At 34.6% G+C, this 22,555-nt stretch overlaps 1 protein-coding gene across 1 annotated transcript in view; it reads right to left on the reverse strand.

The window, feature by feature from the left end:
- The window catches only part of LOC109056501 (receptor-type tyrosine-protein phosphatase gamma-like), a 75,792-nt gene that overhangs the window by 47,480 nt on the left and 5,757 nt on the right, over positions 1-22,555 (reverse strand). The window contains exon 2 of the mRNA XM_042726399.1: positions 9,621-9,707. Coding sequence (XP_042582333.1) covers positions 9,621-9,707 — 87 coding nt within the window. The remainder of the gene's footprint in view (positions 1-9,620; positions 9,708-22,555) is intronic.

Raw genomic sequence — 22,555 nt, forward strand, 5'->3', positions numbered from 1 at the left:
GCAAAAGATATTTAATGGTTTGGAACATTTTCATATACATCTCTTTTATGATTTTACAACATCCCAAGATTTTAATAGTATTTTATGGATCTTGTGATAAAAAAAGCCCTTTCCCATGAATTTCACACAAAGCTATGAATACTTTTTTATGACAAAAAGCGTAAAAAGTATTTGGAAGTAAACAGAAGCAGTGATTTTTCAGGGCATCTATAATAAATAATATATTCTTATGTATTCTTCTCATATTCCGGTGAGCATATCATGAATTATGAATGGCTGAGGATATGGCTGTAGCCACGGGCGCTGTGAGAAGGATTCACATGGAAGAAAAACTACAACAAGAAACTTAACCGGGAATTAAAATGAAAAGGTCATTAATTATCTGGTATTTTCTGGAAGATAACTATCTAGCATGTAGCTGCATGTTCTACAGTCCACCCTCCAATGTGTTCATTTCCTCTCCTCCTGTTCAGACACAGAGATATGATCATTTCCATTGTATGCAGAGGCGATGTTATGGGTGGGGAGGAAAGTTTCACCAAACAAACCCCTCCTCACGCAGGGTCACGATTACAAAACCCTCATGTTGGCAGGGAGGGTAACCTTAGATTTCTCTCAGCCTGCCAGGCTCCACGTAACTGCCTAAATTCTAGGACTAGCACTTATGTGGTTGCAAACAATAATACCCGTAGAAAAATAAATAAATAAATTCTCTCAGCCTGGAGCCCGACCGATATATCGGCCGATATGAGCTAATTGCATTTAAATCGGCATCAGCGTTTATAACGGCCGATGAAACATAAAAAAATAGTCTCATGCTTCACTCATGTATGAGTGTTGCATAGTTTGGCCCACCAGAGGGAATCTGCAGCTCCCCAGTTGACAAATAGCGCCAGAAAATCCACTACAGAAGAAAGCTATCAGCCGAGCCACTGAGATGTACTCTTTTGACGGTGAGTCTGTCGTTCGTCATGTGAAATGATTGTAGATTTAGTTCAATATAGAAACAGTGTGGTAGTTCTAGCTAACGTCCTATCATTATCACTTCTAAATATTCTGTAACATCACTTACAGCCGCTAATGCATTGCTATATTAGATTAGCCACAAAGCTAACACATGTTTATCAGTGGAAGAGCGCGAACGTTAATAGAGGTCAAAACTATAACGTTAGCGTTTAACTTATTCTAAAAATATCTGCAGTGTTTCCCACATAATGACCGCGTAACTGTGGCAGGGGGGCGCGTGTAGTCATACTAGAAGTTATGTATCGAAAAACAACAACTGTTACGTTATTCTAACGCAAACATAGCTTCCTTTTTAGCAGGCCCCTTAAATGCTTGCTATTAACTATTTTGAAGGTGGTTCTAATCAAAATTGACAGCGGTGTGTTCATGACACTAACGTAACCATTCACTTCGATTGATTCCGTAATCTTCCGGTAACAGTAGGCTAACTTTACGTTCGCCAGCGCATGACGATGTTTTGATTCAGACTGCACAAAGAGAAGAGGAGAAGATATACGGGTCCGTTGTGAATGTGTCTCTGAGAGCAAATATAGTGTAGTTACAGTAACTACAGTAGGTGCGTCAGAAATGATTAAACCAGAGGGGACATGTAAATAAATGTGACCTGAACAAGCGCTTTTTTTCTTTCTTTTTTTACAGATGTGTTTCAAAGCAGCTTTACAGACATAACAGGGAATATGTTGTAATAATATAGTTAAATATAAGTAGGTAATAGGTAATACCTATTGCTTGACAAATAAATATATATATAGCTATATATATATTTCTGTTTATATTTCTCATTTTTGCCTATGTAGGAGATCCCTGTTTATTATTATTATGATTCTTAATTATAATTCTATGACATGAGGTAATGATCATGTGATATTATTATACACATGCTTATTCTTTCTCTGTCTCTCTTTCTGCCCTACAGATGGCTGAAAAAGGTGAACGCTGTAGCAGCAAAGTGTGGGACTACTTCTGCAAAGATTCCTCTAATTGCTTTTGATCATTAAAAAATATATACTTTTGATGTGCAATTGTTTAGTCATTGAGACTGTAATCTAAGGCTTTTTTTAAAAATGGTTTATACAGCCCACATACATAGAACAGGCAGATTTTTACTATTGAATGTTGTGTAAGTCTAGTTTATAGGAAATGGGTCTAATATCCAGTTTATTTTCAAAATCAAAATATCGGCTTAAGGAGTTAATATCGGCATCGGCCCCCCAAAAAAAATCCATATCGGTCGGGCTCTAATATATATAATATATATATATATATATATATATATATATATATATATATATATATATATATATATATATATATATATATATATAATATATATTCAGAAATTTTGCACTAAAAAAAAATATTTTTTGTGCAATTCTCAATTTAAGACCATCTCAAATGCTGTTTAATAAATGAAATGAATACAACAATGACTTGAAAAAAATAACAAGCTTGACTAATATTTTGCTTAAGGGACTGAAATGTGCTTTTAATGCTGATACTTCTACAAATAATTTTTGGATTATTAACTATATAAATATATAATATATATACTATATAATAGACTCTTTTAATGTCATCTAATGATTCTGGTTCTAAATATGCTGAGATGACATAAATAAACTGTATCCATGATTTACATTAGTCACCCACTAAAATATCATTCAGTGCACGATAGTCAATTTCTTATTTTATTTATTTATTTATTTATTTGCTCAGAATAGAGGACAACAGGACACATTCTAATTTACAGAAATATATAAAATATAAGATATAAAAAATAGTGTGTGTACCCCGAAACCCTCACTCTCAGAAAAAAAAAGGTACAAAACTGTAATTGTACCCTAACACAACATAATTGTACCCTAAACACCACCTCCACACCACCAAATTTACCATTATATGTTTTTTAACCCAATTAACAAAACTATACCTCCGCTGTACCTTTTTTTCTGACAGTTATAGTTTATTTAGTATATGATATCTTCACAGTTGTGCATATATGATTCAGCTTTCTTCTGAATCCCTGCATCTTTTCTCCAAACATTTATCCACTTCACTCCATATATAAACAGCCTGGAATACAAATCCTCTTTTGGATGCTCTGCGTGCTCCTTTTAGTAACCACAGAACATCTGAGATCATTCTAAGCATCTCCTTCTGTTGCGCTATATTCCATTATGTTAAACAGATCCTATCTCATTTGAATTCTTAATAAAACTTGTTTTTCCAGTAAGGACAGGCACTTCGCCACAAAAAGCTTCGAGGATGATATAGGAGCCGGATTTCTCACACAAATTGGTTCCTGTCTTAGCGATTTATCATTGCAAATTATGAGAGCTCGTCTTGCATAACCATCTAGGTTGGCCATCTTGACCCATCAATCACAGAGGGTTGCCAGGGACACAGAAAAATGATGCTGGGGAACGTCGATCTGACTTATTTTAGCATCCAACCACAACAGGCTGTCATGGTGCTGCATTTACATCATATAAATGACAGGGAATGACCATTGGAATCTTTAGCCGGCTCATAATCCTAAATTTTAAGTTATAAACCGTTAAAAATGGAACCTAAATGACCCAGAAATCACCCTAAAACGTTGAACCGTTCATGTAAACAAAATAAGCAAACTGCTCCTGTAATAACAGCATGCTGGGATGACGACGCTGTCAAACACCGATACTCTCTTTTTAGCACAAAGTGAATATTTGCTCAGATATAGCGAGAGGAAAGGGGAGGGAAAGAGATAGACAAGGGAGCGAGAGAGAGAGAGAGGGAGAGGGAATGAGAGAATACTGGCAGAAGAAAATGAAAACCTGGCAGAATATGAGAGGAAAAATATGAGTAATGATGCGTGCCCGCACCTCCTGGGGGAGACCCTGCAGTGTGGCATATTATCTGTCCCTTTTGAAAAATACCTCCACACACACGCACATTTTAAATAAACCATAATCAAATCTCACCTTGCAAGCTCTACAGTCATTTCCTGGGCTCCTTCCTCAGCCGAATCCACATCTAGCTGTGCATATAGACTCTTTTTGTCTTCTTAAAGAAATCTAATTAGGTATAACAACTACTTTTACATACATCTGCATTTATGAACAAAATGAAAAGAGTTTAATTATGAAGTCATTTACAAATGCAGCTGCAAAGGTGGGTCACATTATGTTGACAGGCAATTAGCAGTGTGTCTCGGCAATTAAAGAGACCTGACAATTAGCACTTGGATATGTCATTTTTCTAAAGCAACACATGGTATTGAACCGAGTTCCAAAAAGATCATATTGCCAGTGCCAGAATTGCAGGCACATCTGTCACAAAAATAGCAACATTATTTGTCGTGTCACATGGGAGAGAGTAGAAAATTATAACAGCATATGCCAAGCATGGACAAATTGCATCAGCAAAAAGGGGAAAAGCGGTCCAAGCTCACATGTAGAGACCATTTAGTTGCTAAATGTAAAAAATAAAGTTCTTAGCGGTTGTTTATGATGCTCATGTGGGGATTGTTTACGTCTATACTTTAAAAAAAAAATGTATGTTTGTAGATAATACAAAGATTATTGGAGTAGTTTTACAGGAGTAATACTATATCCGTTTCTTTTCTAACGGTTTGCAAAATTTACCAGCAATTTCTGAGTGAAAACGGTTTCTACACCAATTTTTTTTCAGTGTCTTAAAACAGAAAAATGTGATCGCTTTTAATCTCAATTTTTGACAGCAGTGAGACTAAATATTAAGCAAATTGTGACTTCTGCTTAAGATTCTTGTTTTTCAGATGCTTCTCTTGAGAAAAACAACCCCAGCAGAGTAGAGTTCCCAAAAATATATTTGATGTCAGTGTCAATTTATGAAATTCTTCTGATTAAATGATTTTTGTCTTCAAAGGGATTTTTAGAAACATTTGAGAAAAATCTGAAACTCTGGCACTTTTCTTTTCATCACTTCCTGACCTTTCTATATGTTATCTCAGCAAATAAAAGTGGCAAAAGGCCAAAACTCTGAGTTAAAAAGTACAGTCTAAGAGATTACCACCAAACTTTTATGAAACCTTTATGAAAAAATAAACCTCTATATTAAGAGTTCACAAAGCTGAAATTTATTACAGCACTGCTATACGGAAACTGTCTTTATCCAAGGTCAACACAAAGACATATAACCTGGTGTAGAAATAAATCCTAGACACCTGAGCAATGGCAAAAGTAAAAAAATATACCTAATGAATCGGTTTCCCTCAGTCTGGTGTGATTAAGTTTTAAGGAAGTCAAAAGATGTGTTGAATCTAAAATAGTTGAATAACTATGATGAGGAATGTGTCACATTACATAATTTCTCCAAAATTTTGGTGCTGCAGATGATGCTGGAAATGACACACTTAACTTTTCAGTAAAAAGAAAAGAAACACGCATTATACACATCTGAAAAAGGTAAAAAGTTTGGAGACGGTAAGATTTTTAAAAATGTTTTTTTGAAAGAAGACCATTTATTTAATCAAAAATACTGTAAAACAATAATATTCAGAAATTCTTATTCTTATAAAATTATTACTCCCGTCTTTAGTGTCACATGATCCTTCAGAAATCATTTTAATATGATTTGGTGCCGTAGAAACATTTCTTATTATCAATGCTGAAAACAGGCAATTAATATTTTTATAGAAACCGTGATACATAATGTATGTATCATACAGAGAAAGAGATGTCAAAAAAAAATTCATGATTGCAATTGAAATTATAAAAGTCTTTTGGTCAATTTAATGCCTCCTTGCTAAATAAAAGTAATACTTTCTAAATAAATAAATAAAGAACTGTCCCCAAACTTTTTAAGAGTTTTACCTATAAAGTACACTTTACATCCTATACAGTGTTTTTATGCTATATACAGCTTTATATAGAGAATCACTTCTTGGAATGAAGTTCTGGAGCACAAAGCAAGAAATAGACTCTTCTTCATCCCTCAAGGAACTAGAGGCTTTTCTCTTGTGAAGGATTGTGCAATATTCTTGAGATTGTTGGAAGGCAAAGACTGTATTCTGCTCCTTATTAGGTTCTTCTTGAGATCAATATATTGTAAGCGGGGGTTCTTATTTCATCTACTCTATGAGAAAGTTAACGTGATCTTTTATAGATCATTGGCATGCAAATAAACAATGCTGATTTGCACATTACACGCCAAAATTGGGGAAATTATCAACAAAGGCCTACTTATCTTGTTTCCAAACTGAATAATGTCAAGCTAGAAAATATGAGCTACAAAATAACTGTTGGATGACCATCCTTTTTGCAAGCAGAAAGCAATCTATAGCATTGGCTAATCATTACCAGTGTCTCCTGCGCATTTTTGAAGCTTATTTTTCATCTTACTGCATATAAACGCAAAGGTGTAAATCCTGAAATAGAGTTTAAATGGGCTTTTTGGGCAATCTGTAATTGTTCCCGCACCTGTCAAGCTTTGATTTGCTTTTGCTCTGAAAATGGGTTTAAAGGAGGGAAAAGGTAAAGAGGTAAAGCCTGCAGAATGCTTCTGGCACCGAAATTATTGTGAGAGCATGAAAGGTTCGAGTGCATTCTGGCTCTGCTCAAAAGAAGCACAAACATGCAAAACTTTAAAAGATTTTTTTTTTAAAAGAACACTAAAGACTCAGCTAAGAAAAGCTATTGAACTGCTTTCATGAACGTTCTAAAGATGACTTGCAGGTTAACCATTTTAACTGAGACAAAGTTAAGAAAAGCGTAACACAGAAATCATTACAAGGCTCAGATTTTGGTCCAGAAGGCTGAGAGACTTCTATGTTTTGCATTCTTTACAATTTATTCTATCAGCATAAATATTTAAGTGAAAAATCTAATTTAAAAATGTACATTCAATTTTCTCAAGTCTCTTCTTACTTTAGCATTTGAGATTAAATTAACACATTTTTTTCTTCATTTTATGCCATAACCTTTTTAATTTAGATTTTTTTTTTTTTTTTTCCTGTTTAATCTTACATTTTAATATGGTCTCAGATATTTGAATCCACCTGTATTTTAATTAATCATGTAAATTTTATATTTTAGTAGTAAAACATAATGGGTTAAATAACATAAGATGCATTTTGTGGTCAACCCATGACAATAAAGAACTTGAGATGATACCATGGCAAGCAAAACACCATGGTTCTTTGGTACTGAAATATCATGTGCCGTAGTATTTCAAAGAATACAATGGTACATGTCCAAAAATAGCATTATATATATATATATATATATATATATATATATATATATATATATATATATATATATATATATATATATATATATATATATATATATATATATATATATATATATATATATATATATATATATATATATATATATATCCATACATATATATATATATATATATATATATATATATAATACATACATACATCATATATATATATATACATATATATATATATATATATAGCATCATGTCCAAAAAACATGACAGTACCATTTGTACAGTATTTTCTCTTCCAAAGCTAACAAAAACTTTACTGTAAAAACAACACTGGTTGCTGCAGACAGAGATCCATAAAATGAAATATTGAAATGCTCTTTAATATAGCTCATAAAACTACTTGAGAATTGGAAACAGAAAAAGCTTTGATCCCAGAACAGTTCTGAAAATCCAGACTGTGCTCTCTTTAGTCCACAGAAGCACATCAGCTATTGTGGCATCAAGCCACAGTGACTCTAGCAGGGGGTTTAACTTGACAGTGAACATACAACATGGTACTCTGACACAGACAAGCTGCAAAACAATGAAACTGAATCAAAAATAGACAAAAATGACAGTTAAAGAGAATGTTGTCTGGTGAGAAAATAAATCCTTTGTAAGAGGGAAAAAATGTGCAAAACAAACAAGCGCAGCAGACAGCTATTGCTTGTGAATTGAATCATAAACGCTTCATGCTGACTAGCCTCATTAATGCTTTCAGAGAAACTGCTGGGGAACCACAGCTTTACCTGAGAAACAACAACATCTGTTCAAAACACTGGAAGAAATCATGGAAACTCATACAAGGTCTACAGAAAGTCTAATGTTTCACAGGCTACTTCGCTCAGAAACCAAACCTAGAGGAAAATTGAATTTCTTATAAGTTGCTCTTTCATATTTCAGGAGTTATGTAGAGTAGCAAAAAAATAAATAAATTAAGGAGCAGCTCTATTAGACTATTTTAGTTCATATTGAGATCTCTGACTTTTCTTCTATAGACTTTTAGTATCTTGTAAGGTTGGTTCACAGTTGAATTAATTGCCTGTTGAATTCCAATTTATTAATGAATTGAAAAGAACAAAATATTATAACCAGGAAAATCAAGAAATGCAAAATTCGTCAAGATGAATGTCAAGAAAGTTCTAAAAAAGTTTTTGAAGTTTGAAAGTTAGTTAAAATGCAGAATGATAGAACGATAGATAGATAGAACAACATATTATAGATAGTGAGATAGTGGGATGATACATTTCTCAATTCTGATTTTGCACAACTCTGGTTTCTTGGCAAATCTTGTATCTGCATGTGAGACTACTGTGTTTTTATTCTCATGAGAAAAAAAAAAATAGAAACATGAGAGAAAGAAACATGATACTTTAATAAATATCTCCATTCACGTTCCACTCAGACACAGACCAGATATTGAGACATTAAAGAGATCACTTGGGGTTTTCTTTCCTAAAGGGAGATATGAAAAGCAACCACGAAAAATCAGAATCTCAGAAAACAGTATCTTTTGTCATAGATCATTGGATCATGGAAACGACATTTGGAAAACGCTGCATGGTCTATTAGAGCAGGCACACACTGAGGGACAAAGCCTCGTAGGGCTTATCGCACGACTTCCCATGGTAAATACACATATATGGCTGCCAGCAAGTCAAAAGAAAGGAAAAAGCACCATTTAAAGATCATTCCATGCTAGAGGGCTGCTGGAACCACGGGCATAAATGTTCCTCATCCCTCTGAGCTCCGACACAAGAGAGAATGCTGGCAAAGAACAAGCCGGCACTGGTCTGTCAGAGCTTCAGAGCTGATGAAGCGAACAGTTCAGATGCGCAGAGGAACGAGAGAAGAATAAAGTCTGAAATAAAAAGACAAAAGAACAGCTGGAAATACTAGGGGGAAATAGAGTCTGAAATGAGATAAGAGCAGCTGCTGTTCACGATTATTGACCGTATGTCCGCCAGAGGCCATTGATTGATTCATTTTCATAACTCTCAATAAGTACAAAATAAGAACTCTCCAGCAATCGCTCACAGATTCTGCTGAGTTAGATGAGTTATAGATTATACAAAAAAATTCTCTCTCCGAGACAAAGCTTTCAGTATTTCCAATTGATTTTGCCCAGTGGCTGCGGAGTGGTCTTTTCCTGCTGCAAAACATGTATAACTATTAGACCAAACCTACCTGCTGCTTTTCAAAAGGAAATATACTCATTAAATTTCCCAATAGAGTTGATTCCCCCACAGACACACAGGTTTATGCTAAATAAACATTGTTGCTATTGCTTACTGATGCTGTGCCCACATTTTCATTGCTTATTGGTCGAGCAGAGAGTGACTCACCTGAATACGCCCAATAGGGTTCCCCAGACGCCCTCCGCTCTCTTTGAGTGGCTGAGCTCCCACGACGCTCTGTATCCACATGAGAAGCTGTTGGAGATAGATCAGATAACACTATAATGACTTTCTATTAGCAGTCAATGCAAAACATGATCAATATTGCAATATGGTCCACCTTAGAAAATACTCCAATAAAAAAATTATGTTTTTACCTCCAATGCTAGAACTGCATACATGCAGTGTCTCTTGACAAAGTAATCAAAAGTAATAATAACACTAACAATAACACTCAAAGAATATTCAGCGGGGCCTCCGAACCTGTGAAAAACCTGCCACTTTGCTCCTCTCATTAGAAACACTCACACCAGCTCAAGTTCCGGTCGCAATAATTACCAAAGAACGGCATGATTTGTAATTCTGAAAGAGTAGTGGGAGGTCATGCTTAACAAACGAAGTTTCTTTTTGATCATCAGGCTTCTTTTACTCTCACTTGTCAAGTCTGAGCTCGTGAATTGATCGACTAAGAAATTGAACCAACAGAGCAGAAATAATAGTTTCTACCAACAAAAATAGTTTCTACATTTAAAATTCACATGCATGAGGGCTTGTACAGAGTTTTGGAAAAGTACAATTTGTCTTTTACTTCAATGAAGTGAGTGAAATGGAAAGTCGCATTTGAAATCATATTAACCAAGGACACGTGAAAACCAGAAAGTGGTTTTTGTCTTCATTCTTAACAAAAGTTTGGGGTCAGTAAGATTAATTAATACTAAATGAATAGGTATATTCAGCAAGGACACATTAAAGGGACAGTTAAGATATTCACATAGTCACAAAACTCATTAAATTCTATTGTAAATATGGCTGGGGTTTTTTTTAACACTGATATTATTATTAATAATAAAAATAACAATAATAATATTTTTTACAGCATATTAGAATGATTTCTAAAGGATCATGTGACGCTGAAGAATGGAGTAATGGCTGCTGAAAATTCAGCATTGCCATCACAGGAATAAATTGCATTTTAAAATATATATTTAAACAGCAAACATTTTTAAAATATCAACCCTAAACTTCTGAATGATAGTTCCATTTCGAAAAAGTTATTTTGTGAAATCATTTTCTTGACAAATATGCTTATAATATAACACTTTCTTTAAAATTTTGTTACAAAATATTGCATTATTTTTCAACACGCATTATTTAAGCATTAATACTAAATACATTTTAGGACCACTGCATAGGATATGACAGTTTTAATTAGTACAAAGTGTAAAATTTAACAGCATGATATCATATTTTATAACATTTGGTCATCGCAAAAATGGGTCTTTATGACTAAAAGTTCAGGTCTGGATGAAAGCATCTGTTAAATGAGTTAAATAACATAAAAAAGTATAAGTATTCATTTTTAGCATTCTGATTTTCTAAATCAACATCAGCTTTTCATCTTTTGTGGCAAATATATACTTACACAGGTTGATAAACATTTCAGTGCTTTCACTTGGACAATGTAGGACTGCAATATTAATTTGGTCTAATATTTGAGATCAATGTAGTGTACTGCTGAAAGATGAATGATTTTTTTTATAGCAGACTTAAACAACTTTCCTTGCAGTATTTTCCCCAAACCATTCATCCATCTATGCCAAACTCCAATATAGGCCAGCTCTATACAGAGCTCTTTATATGGTTGACTAGTGCACCTTTTTTCCGTTCTCAGCTAGTGAACTCTGTAGCCGCTTCAAAGTGATTATTTGGCTCTTTGTGGCTTCTTTCATAAGTCTCCTTCTGCATGCAGGCTTTTGAGGGACAGTGTTTTCTAAGCAGTAGCTGGATAGCTGACTTTGATAAGATAACTGACCAAAAAGTGCTCTCTGGGGCATCTAATCGACATGGAGACATAGGGACAGTTTATTCTCATTTATGCCTTTGTTTAACTTTAACATCCTCTGAATAGTCTTTAGTCTTCATTTTCACAGCTGTCTTACAAATTCACACCCCAAGCAGTGACTGCTGAACTGAAAACACGGTAGTTATTTTAATGATGCACAGGTCATTATGGCTATTCTTTTTCACCAGAGTAAAATCAGCTGTAACAAGGATAAATAATTGTAAATGACAACATAATCGTAAATAATATGTAAAATGTAAATCTGTATACACACACACACAAACACACACACACACACACATATGGGTCATTCTGTATCAACACATCCAGAGGAAAATGGCAGCATCATTATGTTATTTTTACACAGAGATGGGTCTATTAGCAAAATCTGTTGACTTTAGCAAACCTAGTTGCATCATATGGCAATGGTGGCAGCTCAAAAATGGGAAAATGGGTGTTTTTTTCCAAACTTTGAATGCCTGTAACTCATGAAATATTAAAGATATCTTAATATCCTTTTAGATTTCGGTTCTTAACACACTTTTCTTTTGGCATCTTCATTTTAAGGTCCTACTGATTACATTTCCAGAGATATTGGAATACCTTTGTGGCTCCATGAGTAAATTGTTAAATTCTACACATTCTCAGTGGTCAAAAAACAAGTGAGGCCACTTTGCACAGCTGATATTTTATCATTTAAAGAGGAATGTCTGAAGAACAAATAATGTTGAAAACATTAATTTTAGGCTCAAAACAATAGAACCTATACCTGTACAAGTGACATAAATATTCTTGTTCCAATGTTTGCGTGCCTATTACTCAAGAAGTATTAAATATATCTTGACATCCTTTTAAATTCTGGTTCTTAACAAACTTTTCTTCTCCAATCTTCACTTGTAAGGTCCTATATGGTTCACTCTCAGAAATATCAGAATCTCAATGTGGCTCCCAGTCCAAATTGTTGAATTTTACTAATTTTCTAAAGTCAAATAGCAAAAGTGGTCATCTATGCCTTTAACAGTGCATAATAAATTATGCAAATGCAAGAAAAAGGATTTTGTAACTTACTGTAAAAAACTGAAATGTAATATACACATTTTCACTTCTTAAGATGAAACATGGGCAGAGTTCACTGTACCAGGGACTGTTGGGGATCACGGGATGGTACACTTCCTGGTGTGCATCAGAAAGATGCATGCTGGGGGGTGTAGGATAGGATTTCTCCTCCAGACATATGAATATTTCAAGCAGCAGTACCCTAAAAGTACACGTTTTCTCAGCTGTGTCTGGTATACCCTGTTATTCTCCCTTTGGCTTTGTAAAGACCCTGCTTATCTTGCTCTGTGTGTTTCAAAGCTCCCTGCTGAGAGACCCCTGTGTCTATTCAAGACAATTAGAGAAATTCTGAACAACACTTTTCATGCTCAGCTTTAGAGAGCTGTGTTTTTCCTAAATTTTTGAACCATATGGCAGATCATATGTCAGAAATATACTACATTCAAAACTATATCATTTAAAAGTACACTGCATAAAAAATTGAAGTAACAAGCTAATAAAATTGTTAATTTACATGAAAACATTAAAACTATTTACAAAAATATATAATATAAGAAAATTTCTGTAATTGTGTCAATGTGATCTAATTTGATTTACTTGTAATGAATTAAACTATATACAAAATTAAATTGTATTTTGAATAAAACTTATTTAACAAAATATAAAACAAAAAATTTAAATTTGATAAAAATGAAGCACATTTTACTTAAGCTGTGCTGTCCACTTCATCTAGCAAACTGTGCATAATTTTTTTTCACATTATCATATATTTATTTAGAAAACTACCATCTTACATGGCTGCATTCACATGGAGACTTTTTTTTTGTATGTCCAAAATTTTTTATACATGACAGGTGAATCCAGTCATCCAGGTCTAAAAATATAAATCATACAAGAATCAAAATAAGAAGTATCTTCTGCTCACCAAAAATACATTAAAAACAGTAATAATGTGAAATAGTATTACAATTTAAAATAATCTGAATTTTGAGCAGCCATTATCCAGTCTTCGGTGTCAGATAGTCCTTCAGAAATTATTTTAATATGCTGATTTGGTGCTCAAGAAGCATTTCTTTCAGGATTCTGAAAAGAATGAAAATAAGTTAAAAATAGCACTTTTCAAAAAATATATATTTTTTTGTAAAAATGTACAAGTCTTTAAAGCAAGGCATGCCATTTTATATGTAATTTATTTTTGTTAAGTAAAAGTGTTTTTTAGTCTTTTAAATGGTAGTCTAATTTCACATTTGAAAAGTGTTCACCAGTGATTTAACATCCTCAGACATCTTTGCTTTGTGATTTGACAATTTTTTTTTTTTTTTTTACCTGTCATCTAGAAATTTGGCACCAAGGTGAACAAATTATAAAATGTTCATTTTCAGGTGAACTACAGCTTTATCAAACCATCCCCTGATGTATAGTGCAAAACATCACGTGCACATGTTGTGAGCACTTAAACAGAGCACCTTATCAGGCAGTCATCAGATCTCAAAACCAAAGTGCAATTCCTCATTTTATCTCACTTCAAAGTGTCTTAAAGTGACTCAGTCTCTGGGGGTGCAGACACCCTGGTGCTGCTACTCTTGCATAAACAGATTTTCCAATCCTTCCCTGCGCTCTTGCCCTCACTTGCATCATTACTTTGGAGATTAATTAGTGGCTGCACTAAGTCGATTCCCTCCATTGCAGCAATTACGTCCACTCTCATTGGTTAGTAAGCAATTAGAACTGCTCTCATTGGTTAGCGACCTGTCTGGGTCTGTTTATTGTTTAATCCCTGATGGACAGCAACAGACTTCGTAGAGCGTTGTACTAACATGGCAGACAATTAGCATCCGTGAAAGCTATAAGAAAGCATTCAAAGGTTATGAATGGGGTTCACTAACCTGTAATGATTTTCCTATAGCACGTTACAAAGGGTAAACATTAGGTTCCGACCTAAAATAAAGGACTCGATCACTTAGTGCTTACGCAAGGCTTGTTTGAAGTCTTCTCCCGTGGGCTTTTAAAACAGTAACGTTAGCTACCAGCCGGCAGGCGCCACATCAGCAAACCAGTCCTCTGAGGGAATATGTTTGCATGTCTGCCGTTTGACGCAGTAAGGAGATCACGAATAAAGTAAATGAAGGATGGCTTGCTTGAGGTGAGCTCTGTGTGTGTGTGTGTGTGTGTGTGTGTGTGTGTGTGTGTGTGTGTGTGTGTGTGTGTGTGTGTGTGTGTGTTCCTGTAGCCGGCTTGTTGTTATGAGGCAGGAGGGATACAAGAGACAGGCAATATGTGCCCTGGCAGATTGTGATGGCAGGTTTACGCAGTTCAGTGCAGCTAAACATGACATTAAAGAGGAACTGCTGCCTCTGAACTCACAAACATCAACATAACGGGTAACCTGGGCAACCTACACACGGGTAAACACGTACACGCAAAAACACGCCAGTGTTAGCTAGGGGTGGAAAGGTTCAACTTTTTCACGGTTCGCTTTAAATCACGGTTTTAGGGTCACCATTTCGGTACAGTTTGGTATGTGCTATGTTTATGGAAAAACTATACTTTCAAATAAAAATAAAGAAAATAAGAATATTCTAAATATCTACAAGCAACAGTACAAATAAACACAATAGAGTAAAGATACAAAAATAAACATTGATTTTCAGTTTTTTTTTTAGGAAGGTTTATCATTAGTTTTAAGGTACGGAAATTGAATAAAGTAATCAAATGTAACACAGCATTGCATATTTGACTGTATAAATTAAAGATTAATTTTACAAAGTTACAAAAGCTATTCAATCAAGAGCAGTGAGTGATGTCTTAGGTTGTTGCTGTTTGATTAATATTAAGACTGTCACTTTAAGAGAATGCACTGATCCAGTGCACTGATCCAGTATGTTCAGCCGGCTATGTCTGCTATTGGATACTTACCAAGACGGGCATTTTGACATCATTTTTGTATGAATCTGTCCATTCAAACACAATACTTCAAAAAGAGCTTAATATTTGCACGTGTTCTGAGATGCAGGTTTGCACGCTTCGGATGAGCGCACGCACAAATCTTCTCACTGCACTTCTCACTCAATACAGTCGTTTATAGATGAACTAACATGCTTAATTATAAGTTGTATATTTTATGAAGGAAATTCGCCAAAGCAATACTAGGGTGTTGCTATGCAGTTACTAAGGTGATTAAGAGGTTGTTTACTGGAAAAGTTTAAAAGGCGCAACCTCAAGTGTCTATGATTTTCTGATTCTTAGATGCACCTTGAATCCCCCTTCAATGCAAGTTTTTTTGTTTGCCAAGCAAAAATCTGAAAAATAACAGAACACTTCTTTTCTACAAGATGCATTATCTGAGAAAAGAGTGTAATGTGCGCTATTTAAAATATTGGGGTCAGTACATTTTTTTATGTCTCTTACTTCATTTATTTGACAAAAAAAAAAAAAAATACAGTAAATATAGTTATACTGTGAAATATTTTTAACAATTTAAAATAACTGGTTTCTGTTTAAATACATTTTAAAATGTAATTTATTCCTCTGATGCAAATTCGAATTTTCAGCAGCTAATTCTCCAGTCTTCAGTGTCTTATGATCCTTTAGAAATCATTTTAAATTTTTAATTTGCTGCTCAACAAACATTTCTTAGTATTATCAGTGTTGACTGTTGGGCTGCTTCCTATTTTATTACATTTGTGATACATTTTTCAGGGTTTTGTGATGCATAGAGTATTCAAAAGAATAGGATTTATTTGAAATAGAAATCTTTTGTACCATTATAAATATCTTTACTGTTCCTTCTGATCATTTTAATGCATCCTTACTGAAAAAAAAGGATCATTTATTAAAAAAAAAAAAAAAACCCTGAACCCAAATTTTGACCAGTAGCATATATTTTGAACAGTAGGGTGTATAATAGTGTACCAATAAAAAATTTAAATAATGTTGAACCACTAATAATCTACTGATGAACCTGACAGGGCATATAGAATTTATCTGGTAAACAAAATATCCTCATTATAGAGGACAAAATCAATTCAAATAATAAATTACAAATAATACTGCAGTTAGTTTTGGTAATTTGTGCCACAAACCACATATAAATATATCAATATAAAGCTACTGTCACCATGCTCATATAAGCTTCTCAGCGGACTTTTCAGCATAATACATAAACAACCCATACTCCCAATAGGTGTGCTGAAAATAGACCGCCACACTTTAACATGAGAACTCAGAGGTTTAATTAAGCTGAAACACCCACTATGGCCCTTTTTTGGCAAATAAACATGGTTAAAGTAAAGACACGCTAAAATGCTGATGCTGTCATGACACGGTTCTCATCAACCCTAATGTTTTGTGATGGCTAAGTGATAATTCATGCCAATATTTTTTCATCAGGCTGTGCAGTTTTGAATAGCTGCTATAATAACTACAGCAAATCACAATACCCATATGGAAACAAACTGTTCACATGAATTAGCATCAAACACAGAAACAAAGTATGGGTTTGTTTATCATTGCTGATCAAATTCTGTTTTCCACACACTTGTATAATACAAAAATTAGTCGTATCATTTGTTCATAAGTTTATAATTACAAAGAGGGCTCTTTAATTGATGTGTTTTAAAGGAATAGTTCATCTAAAAATTTCAATTTGCTGATAATTTGCTCACCCTCAGGCCATCCAAGATGAGTTTGTTTCTTCATCTGAACAGATTTGGAACTTATGAAGTGAAAAGTTGTGTGTTTGCCAGAAACAAGTACATCGTTAAAACATTTGTAATTTTTGGCCAAAATATCAGTCAATAACTGGAGAAAGGAATATTATGGATAAAAGACTTGTATTTTAGCTGAAAGCAATGGTTTAAAGATTAAACAACACAGCTTTTCACTTCACAAAATGTAAACTGATGGACTGGAGTCATATGGATTACTTGTGGATTATTGTGATGTTTTTTAACAGCTGTTTAAACTCTGATGGCATATATTTATGAGCAAGTGATGTAATGCAATTTCTCTTCCAATGAAGAACCAAACTCATCTACATCTTGGATGGCCTGAAAGCAAGTAAATTTTCAGCAAATTAAATTTATTTGGGTGAACTGTTCAATTTGTAATGGACTTTCAGTACAAACAATCATGTGCTTTCAGGTGCAATCAATTTTAAGAGGCTTTAAAAGGGTAAAAAAGGAAAAATTAATGCACTAATGAAAGCATGATAAAAAAAAATATTACGCTCTAAACAACATATGCATGCATGGATGGATAGGCAAAGAGTAAATAAACAAGAGTGGGCCGAGTTTCAGGGTCCAGGCACGTCCTAATTCAACACGCAGGTCACAGCAGGTGAGTCTATCATCTGCACTACTCAACTTCCTTAACAATACCTCTCTTTGTCGACCTTTACTGAAAGCTCTAAATCCATGGCACAAACATCCTTAAATGGCACAGCGGACATTTACACTGTGTTCCAAAACAAGTCCTCAAAGGGCAAACATGGCACGCACAGACCTAGAAGCGGAAAAGGTCAGGAAAGCATAATGGATGCACGGCTCCTCCCTCCTACCTAAAGCACCTGACGTGCATGAAGATATAAACGCTTGCGATAAACCTCCGTCGGTGGTTTGGTTAGCGCAGACAATCCTTTGATAAATGATTCCGCATGTGAGTGATTTTTCTTTGTGTCCACAAAGAAATATAATCTAGGCTTTTCAAAGGAAGAATCAAGAGTCGACCATGAAGCTCTCTTGAGTTATATTTAACAGAAAGCCACCCGCTCTGGCTTCATAATCTATTTTTGCGGTTAGTGTTTACATTTGCCTGTTGACCCAGAAGAGATTGTCTAAAAAAAGATGTCAAGTTAAAGAGCTGCCCCGAGATTATGTGTCATTGTGTGTGAAACCAGCTTAAAACTGTGAAATGGAAAGATCCTAAAATGGAACTCTAAAATGGAAAGATCCTAATTACTAAACTGTGGCTGAAAGCTTTGTATGGCAATAGTGGAGTGTATAAGTTGCATCAGCGACATCAACAATGTGCATATTTCTTATAATTAGACTACTCTGTTCCTATCACTAAACACTGTCATCATTAAACAAAAGAACAATAAAAACTAGGTTTTAGAAGAAAAAGTAACAGTAAAGTGGTGCTTGCACATGCAAAACTTCACTACAGTGTCTGACAACTTTTACTTTTTTTTTTTTTTTTTTTTACTTTTTTTTTTGCTAAGCAATTACTAAGATGGTTTCTAGGGTGTTGCTAGGTGTTCAGACTGATTGCTAGATGTTGACTTATTGCTTCTAAATCAAAAGAGTCCACTCCAAATGATATTGTGTATGATATTGTGGTCCCTAGATATGGCTAAAGGCCCTCTGTCTATGTGGGTTTTGTCTGCATCTTCCACACACAAACATAAAAATAATAATAATAATAAAAAAAAAAAAAAAAAAAAAAAAAAAAGTGTAGAAATTTAAAAGAGTTAAAAACAGTGAAAACATCTTATAGAAGAATATAGTAAAAAATGCAAAGTTCTGAGAGGTTTCTATGGCATTGATAAGGAATTACAATTGGTTGCTAGGGTATTGCTAGGCAGTTTCTGAAATTCTCTGACTGATTACCAAAGTTCTAAGCAAAAATAAAATAAATAAACAAATTATACAGTATGCAAAGGGAGTCTCTGCCCCTTGGGTTCAAGGAAGTTAGTGGTTTCTAGGCTATTATGACTGGTTGCTAGGTTGTTGCTAAGGTGTTGCTAGGTGGTTGCTAGACAGTTTGTATTCACCCCAATTCAAAAGAGCTCAAATCTATGCCAATGAACGCCTTTTGTCAGTTTTTTTTAGGCTGCAGTTTTGTAAAAATTAAAGAAAGTGAAAGACATACTGAAAACATTAGTGAAAAATATATGTAAGTCTATAGGAGTGATTTACTTGTTTGTTTGTTTTTCAGCCAGATGAAAAACATAAATCTGATCACTTATGAATAAAATAATAGCACATCCGTTCACAAAAAAAAAAAAAAAAAAAAAAAAAAAAAAAAACCTTGTGCTTTGAGTTGCCAAGTAGCGACATAAAAAGTGAAGAGGGGGAATGGCTTCCTCTGGCTCAGCATTTACAGAGATGGCCCTATTGTAACTTAATCACTAACATCTCACATGTAAGTGCTAAATATTAATCCTCATTCATTTAATCAATGAGGATAAATCAATGCCCAAAAGGAAGAAAAGATCCTATCTATAGTTTTAAAGCAAAAGGCAGAGGACAAGGTAGACCCGAACCATGAGTCTGGAGTCAAAGCAAGCCAGCACACATTGTGTTTGCAAGCCACTAACATCCTGGCTTTATCCTGTATTTATGGAACAAGTGATGGCCTATTGTCTCATTGTTTAGTAAGAAGAACCTATTTTAAACAGCAGTACAGTACGACTTCCTGCATGGAAAAGTCAACGGTTAAACAGCCGCCGCGGAACGAGAAAGCCCCGTTTTATAGAGTCCTCCATTGGGTTCCGTTGGAGTATTACGTGATTATTCATGAACAAAATGAAAATGGCAAAGTAGACTGCATAATGTAAAATTCCATTGAGGCTATTAAGAGCAGAGAATGCCTTAACATCTACCCGGTGTGAGAGATAATTACGGTGTAATTAAGATCCCTATAGACGGAGTCTCTTAGACCAGTAGCCATCACTAAAGCTGCCAAAGCTAACACTGAGGACTTAACAGCTATAGTATCTGAACGCTCTGCTGACTGAGTCTATCAAAAGCTTGGGCAAATCCATTAGCTGGATTAATCATATGTTATAGGTTTGAGGAAAGGGCAAACACATTTTCGCTATTAATTATCAAGCAATTGGATGAGAGTGTAACAACCTTTAGAAGGACAATCATAATCACAGAACCATAAAAGGTCTGAAAATCGACTGATCCCGGTTTTTAATCTAAACTAACTGAATTCAGAATGTTACTTTAAAACATCTGAGATATTCTTAAGAAAAACATACTTACATGTACAAATTTAAATGATTTTTCTTACTAAAAAAAGCAACACTTTAGACCCTTATCATTCAAAAAAGAAAATTCTGTCATTTACTCACCCTCAAGTCGTTCCAAACCTGTAAGTATTTCTTTCTTCGGCTGAACACTACAGAAGATATTTTGAAGAATGAGGGTACCTAACCAGTTTTATTTTTTCCATACTATGGAAGTCAATGGGCACCAACAACTGTTTGGGAATCCACATTTCTCAAAATATCTTATTTTATGAGAATAGTAAATGGTGACAGAATATTTTTAGCTGATCTATTCCTTCAATAATGTACACTGCAGGCCTCTCTATTGCTGCCTGTGGTTGAAACATAAAATCTGAAGTTCTTTATAGAGATGATATAAAACATGTACTTGCTCAATGCAATTTTGGGTTAATTTTTTACCTCTGTAGTTCACATTTAACAATTCAAATTCAATTTGACATTCTTGTCTAATTATACAATATTAAAATACTCAAAACTAGTGGTTAGCGTACATGTTTGACACCTTGAGCTATGGTGGGAACAAGGGTTTGAGTAAGACTCCATACTCTCCATAAATAAATAAAATCACAAAAATGAAGAAAAAATTACTCTGAGAAAACACATTAAGTATTTTGTTTGTTCTGCCATTTTAAACTTATTCACTGTGGTTTGTTGCTTTCACAAAACAAAAACTGTCAATAGAATATCAACATGATGCTTGTTGAGACTGAATGTGTGTTTATCCCCTTAGAGGAGCTGTGGTCTTATAATTTGCTTTCTAAAGTCTCTAAATCAAAATTATAGGCTACCCAACAAGTGGCTCTTAAATTGCATGATGTGCCTGACCTAAATAATTACTAACTATAAAAAACAAAAACAAAAACTATCAAAAATAATTATATATAAGTAGACAAAACAAGACAACAAACAGTCATAACAATTAAAGACATAGATGGCACGGTCTATATATATATCATATTATATATTATATATATATATAGGCATATATATCAGGGCGCGCACACACACACACACACTGGAGCAAAGGTGTGTCTCTGTGTGTGTGTGTGTGTGTGTGTGTGTGTGTGTGTGTGTGTTGTGTGTGTTCATGCACATGTCCATCCACCTCAGCAGCACTATCTGTAATACATCTGAGAGAAGGAAATTACCACTTCTCTGAGCATTTTGAATGGACTTGCAACAAGTCGAGGAGTGCGATAACTCTCTCGTACTTCTATATCTCAACAGTATTAAGGTCAGGAAAGAGTGAGAAGTAAAAAGAAGGACAAAGTGACTGTGTGAGAGAGAGCGAGAAAAATATCCACTCCAAGGCTTCAGAAGCTGTCAGGCTATTAAGGGCACAAATCAATCATTATATTAAGATAATATAACCTCGCTCTTAAAATAACGTATAATTAGCTAAATCATTTGTGAGAGGCTACATGAACTGACATCCAATTACTGCCATCAGATTGTTATCTCTGGATATTTCAGGGCTTATAAAACATAGCTATTAACTCATAGCGCCACATATCGTTTTAATATATCTGCACAGAACTGACTATACATGTAATTAGATTCTATACAAGTAACATGCACATAAAAGATACATCGGAGACCGCCTTCCAGCTAAGCAGCTCGCTCATGTGCTACAGTATCATCAAAGGTGCCTGTGAACCAGCAGAACCAAACAGTCTTTCATTCCAAACACCCTAAGCCTTTTTAACGTGGTTCACGGTGTCATTGGTGTGGGTGATTGGACAGTCGGCTTTGAATCGATTTGAGGATGCGGCAGGTCAAGGCCCTTCATCAACCACACAGGAGATCCAAAGCACAGCATGTGGCAATTGGAAACATATGATAAAAGACTCATAGAGAGCTTGTGGCTAAAGAATCTCTGACCCGATCCCTGGCCTCAAGTTGTGTGCTGCTGCACCTCAATAAAAATGTAAATACCTCATCTGCTCTGGGCGACTACTCACTCAGCTG

This window comes from Cyprinus carpio, chromosome B6 (genome assembly GCF_018340385.1).
Source record: "Cyprinus carpio isolate SPL01 chromosome B6, ASM1834038v1, whole genome shotgun sequence".
Classification (NCBI taxonomy): Eukaryota; Metazoa; Chordata; class Actinopteri; order Cypriniformes; family Cyprinidae; genus Cyprinus; species Cyprinus carpio.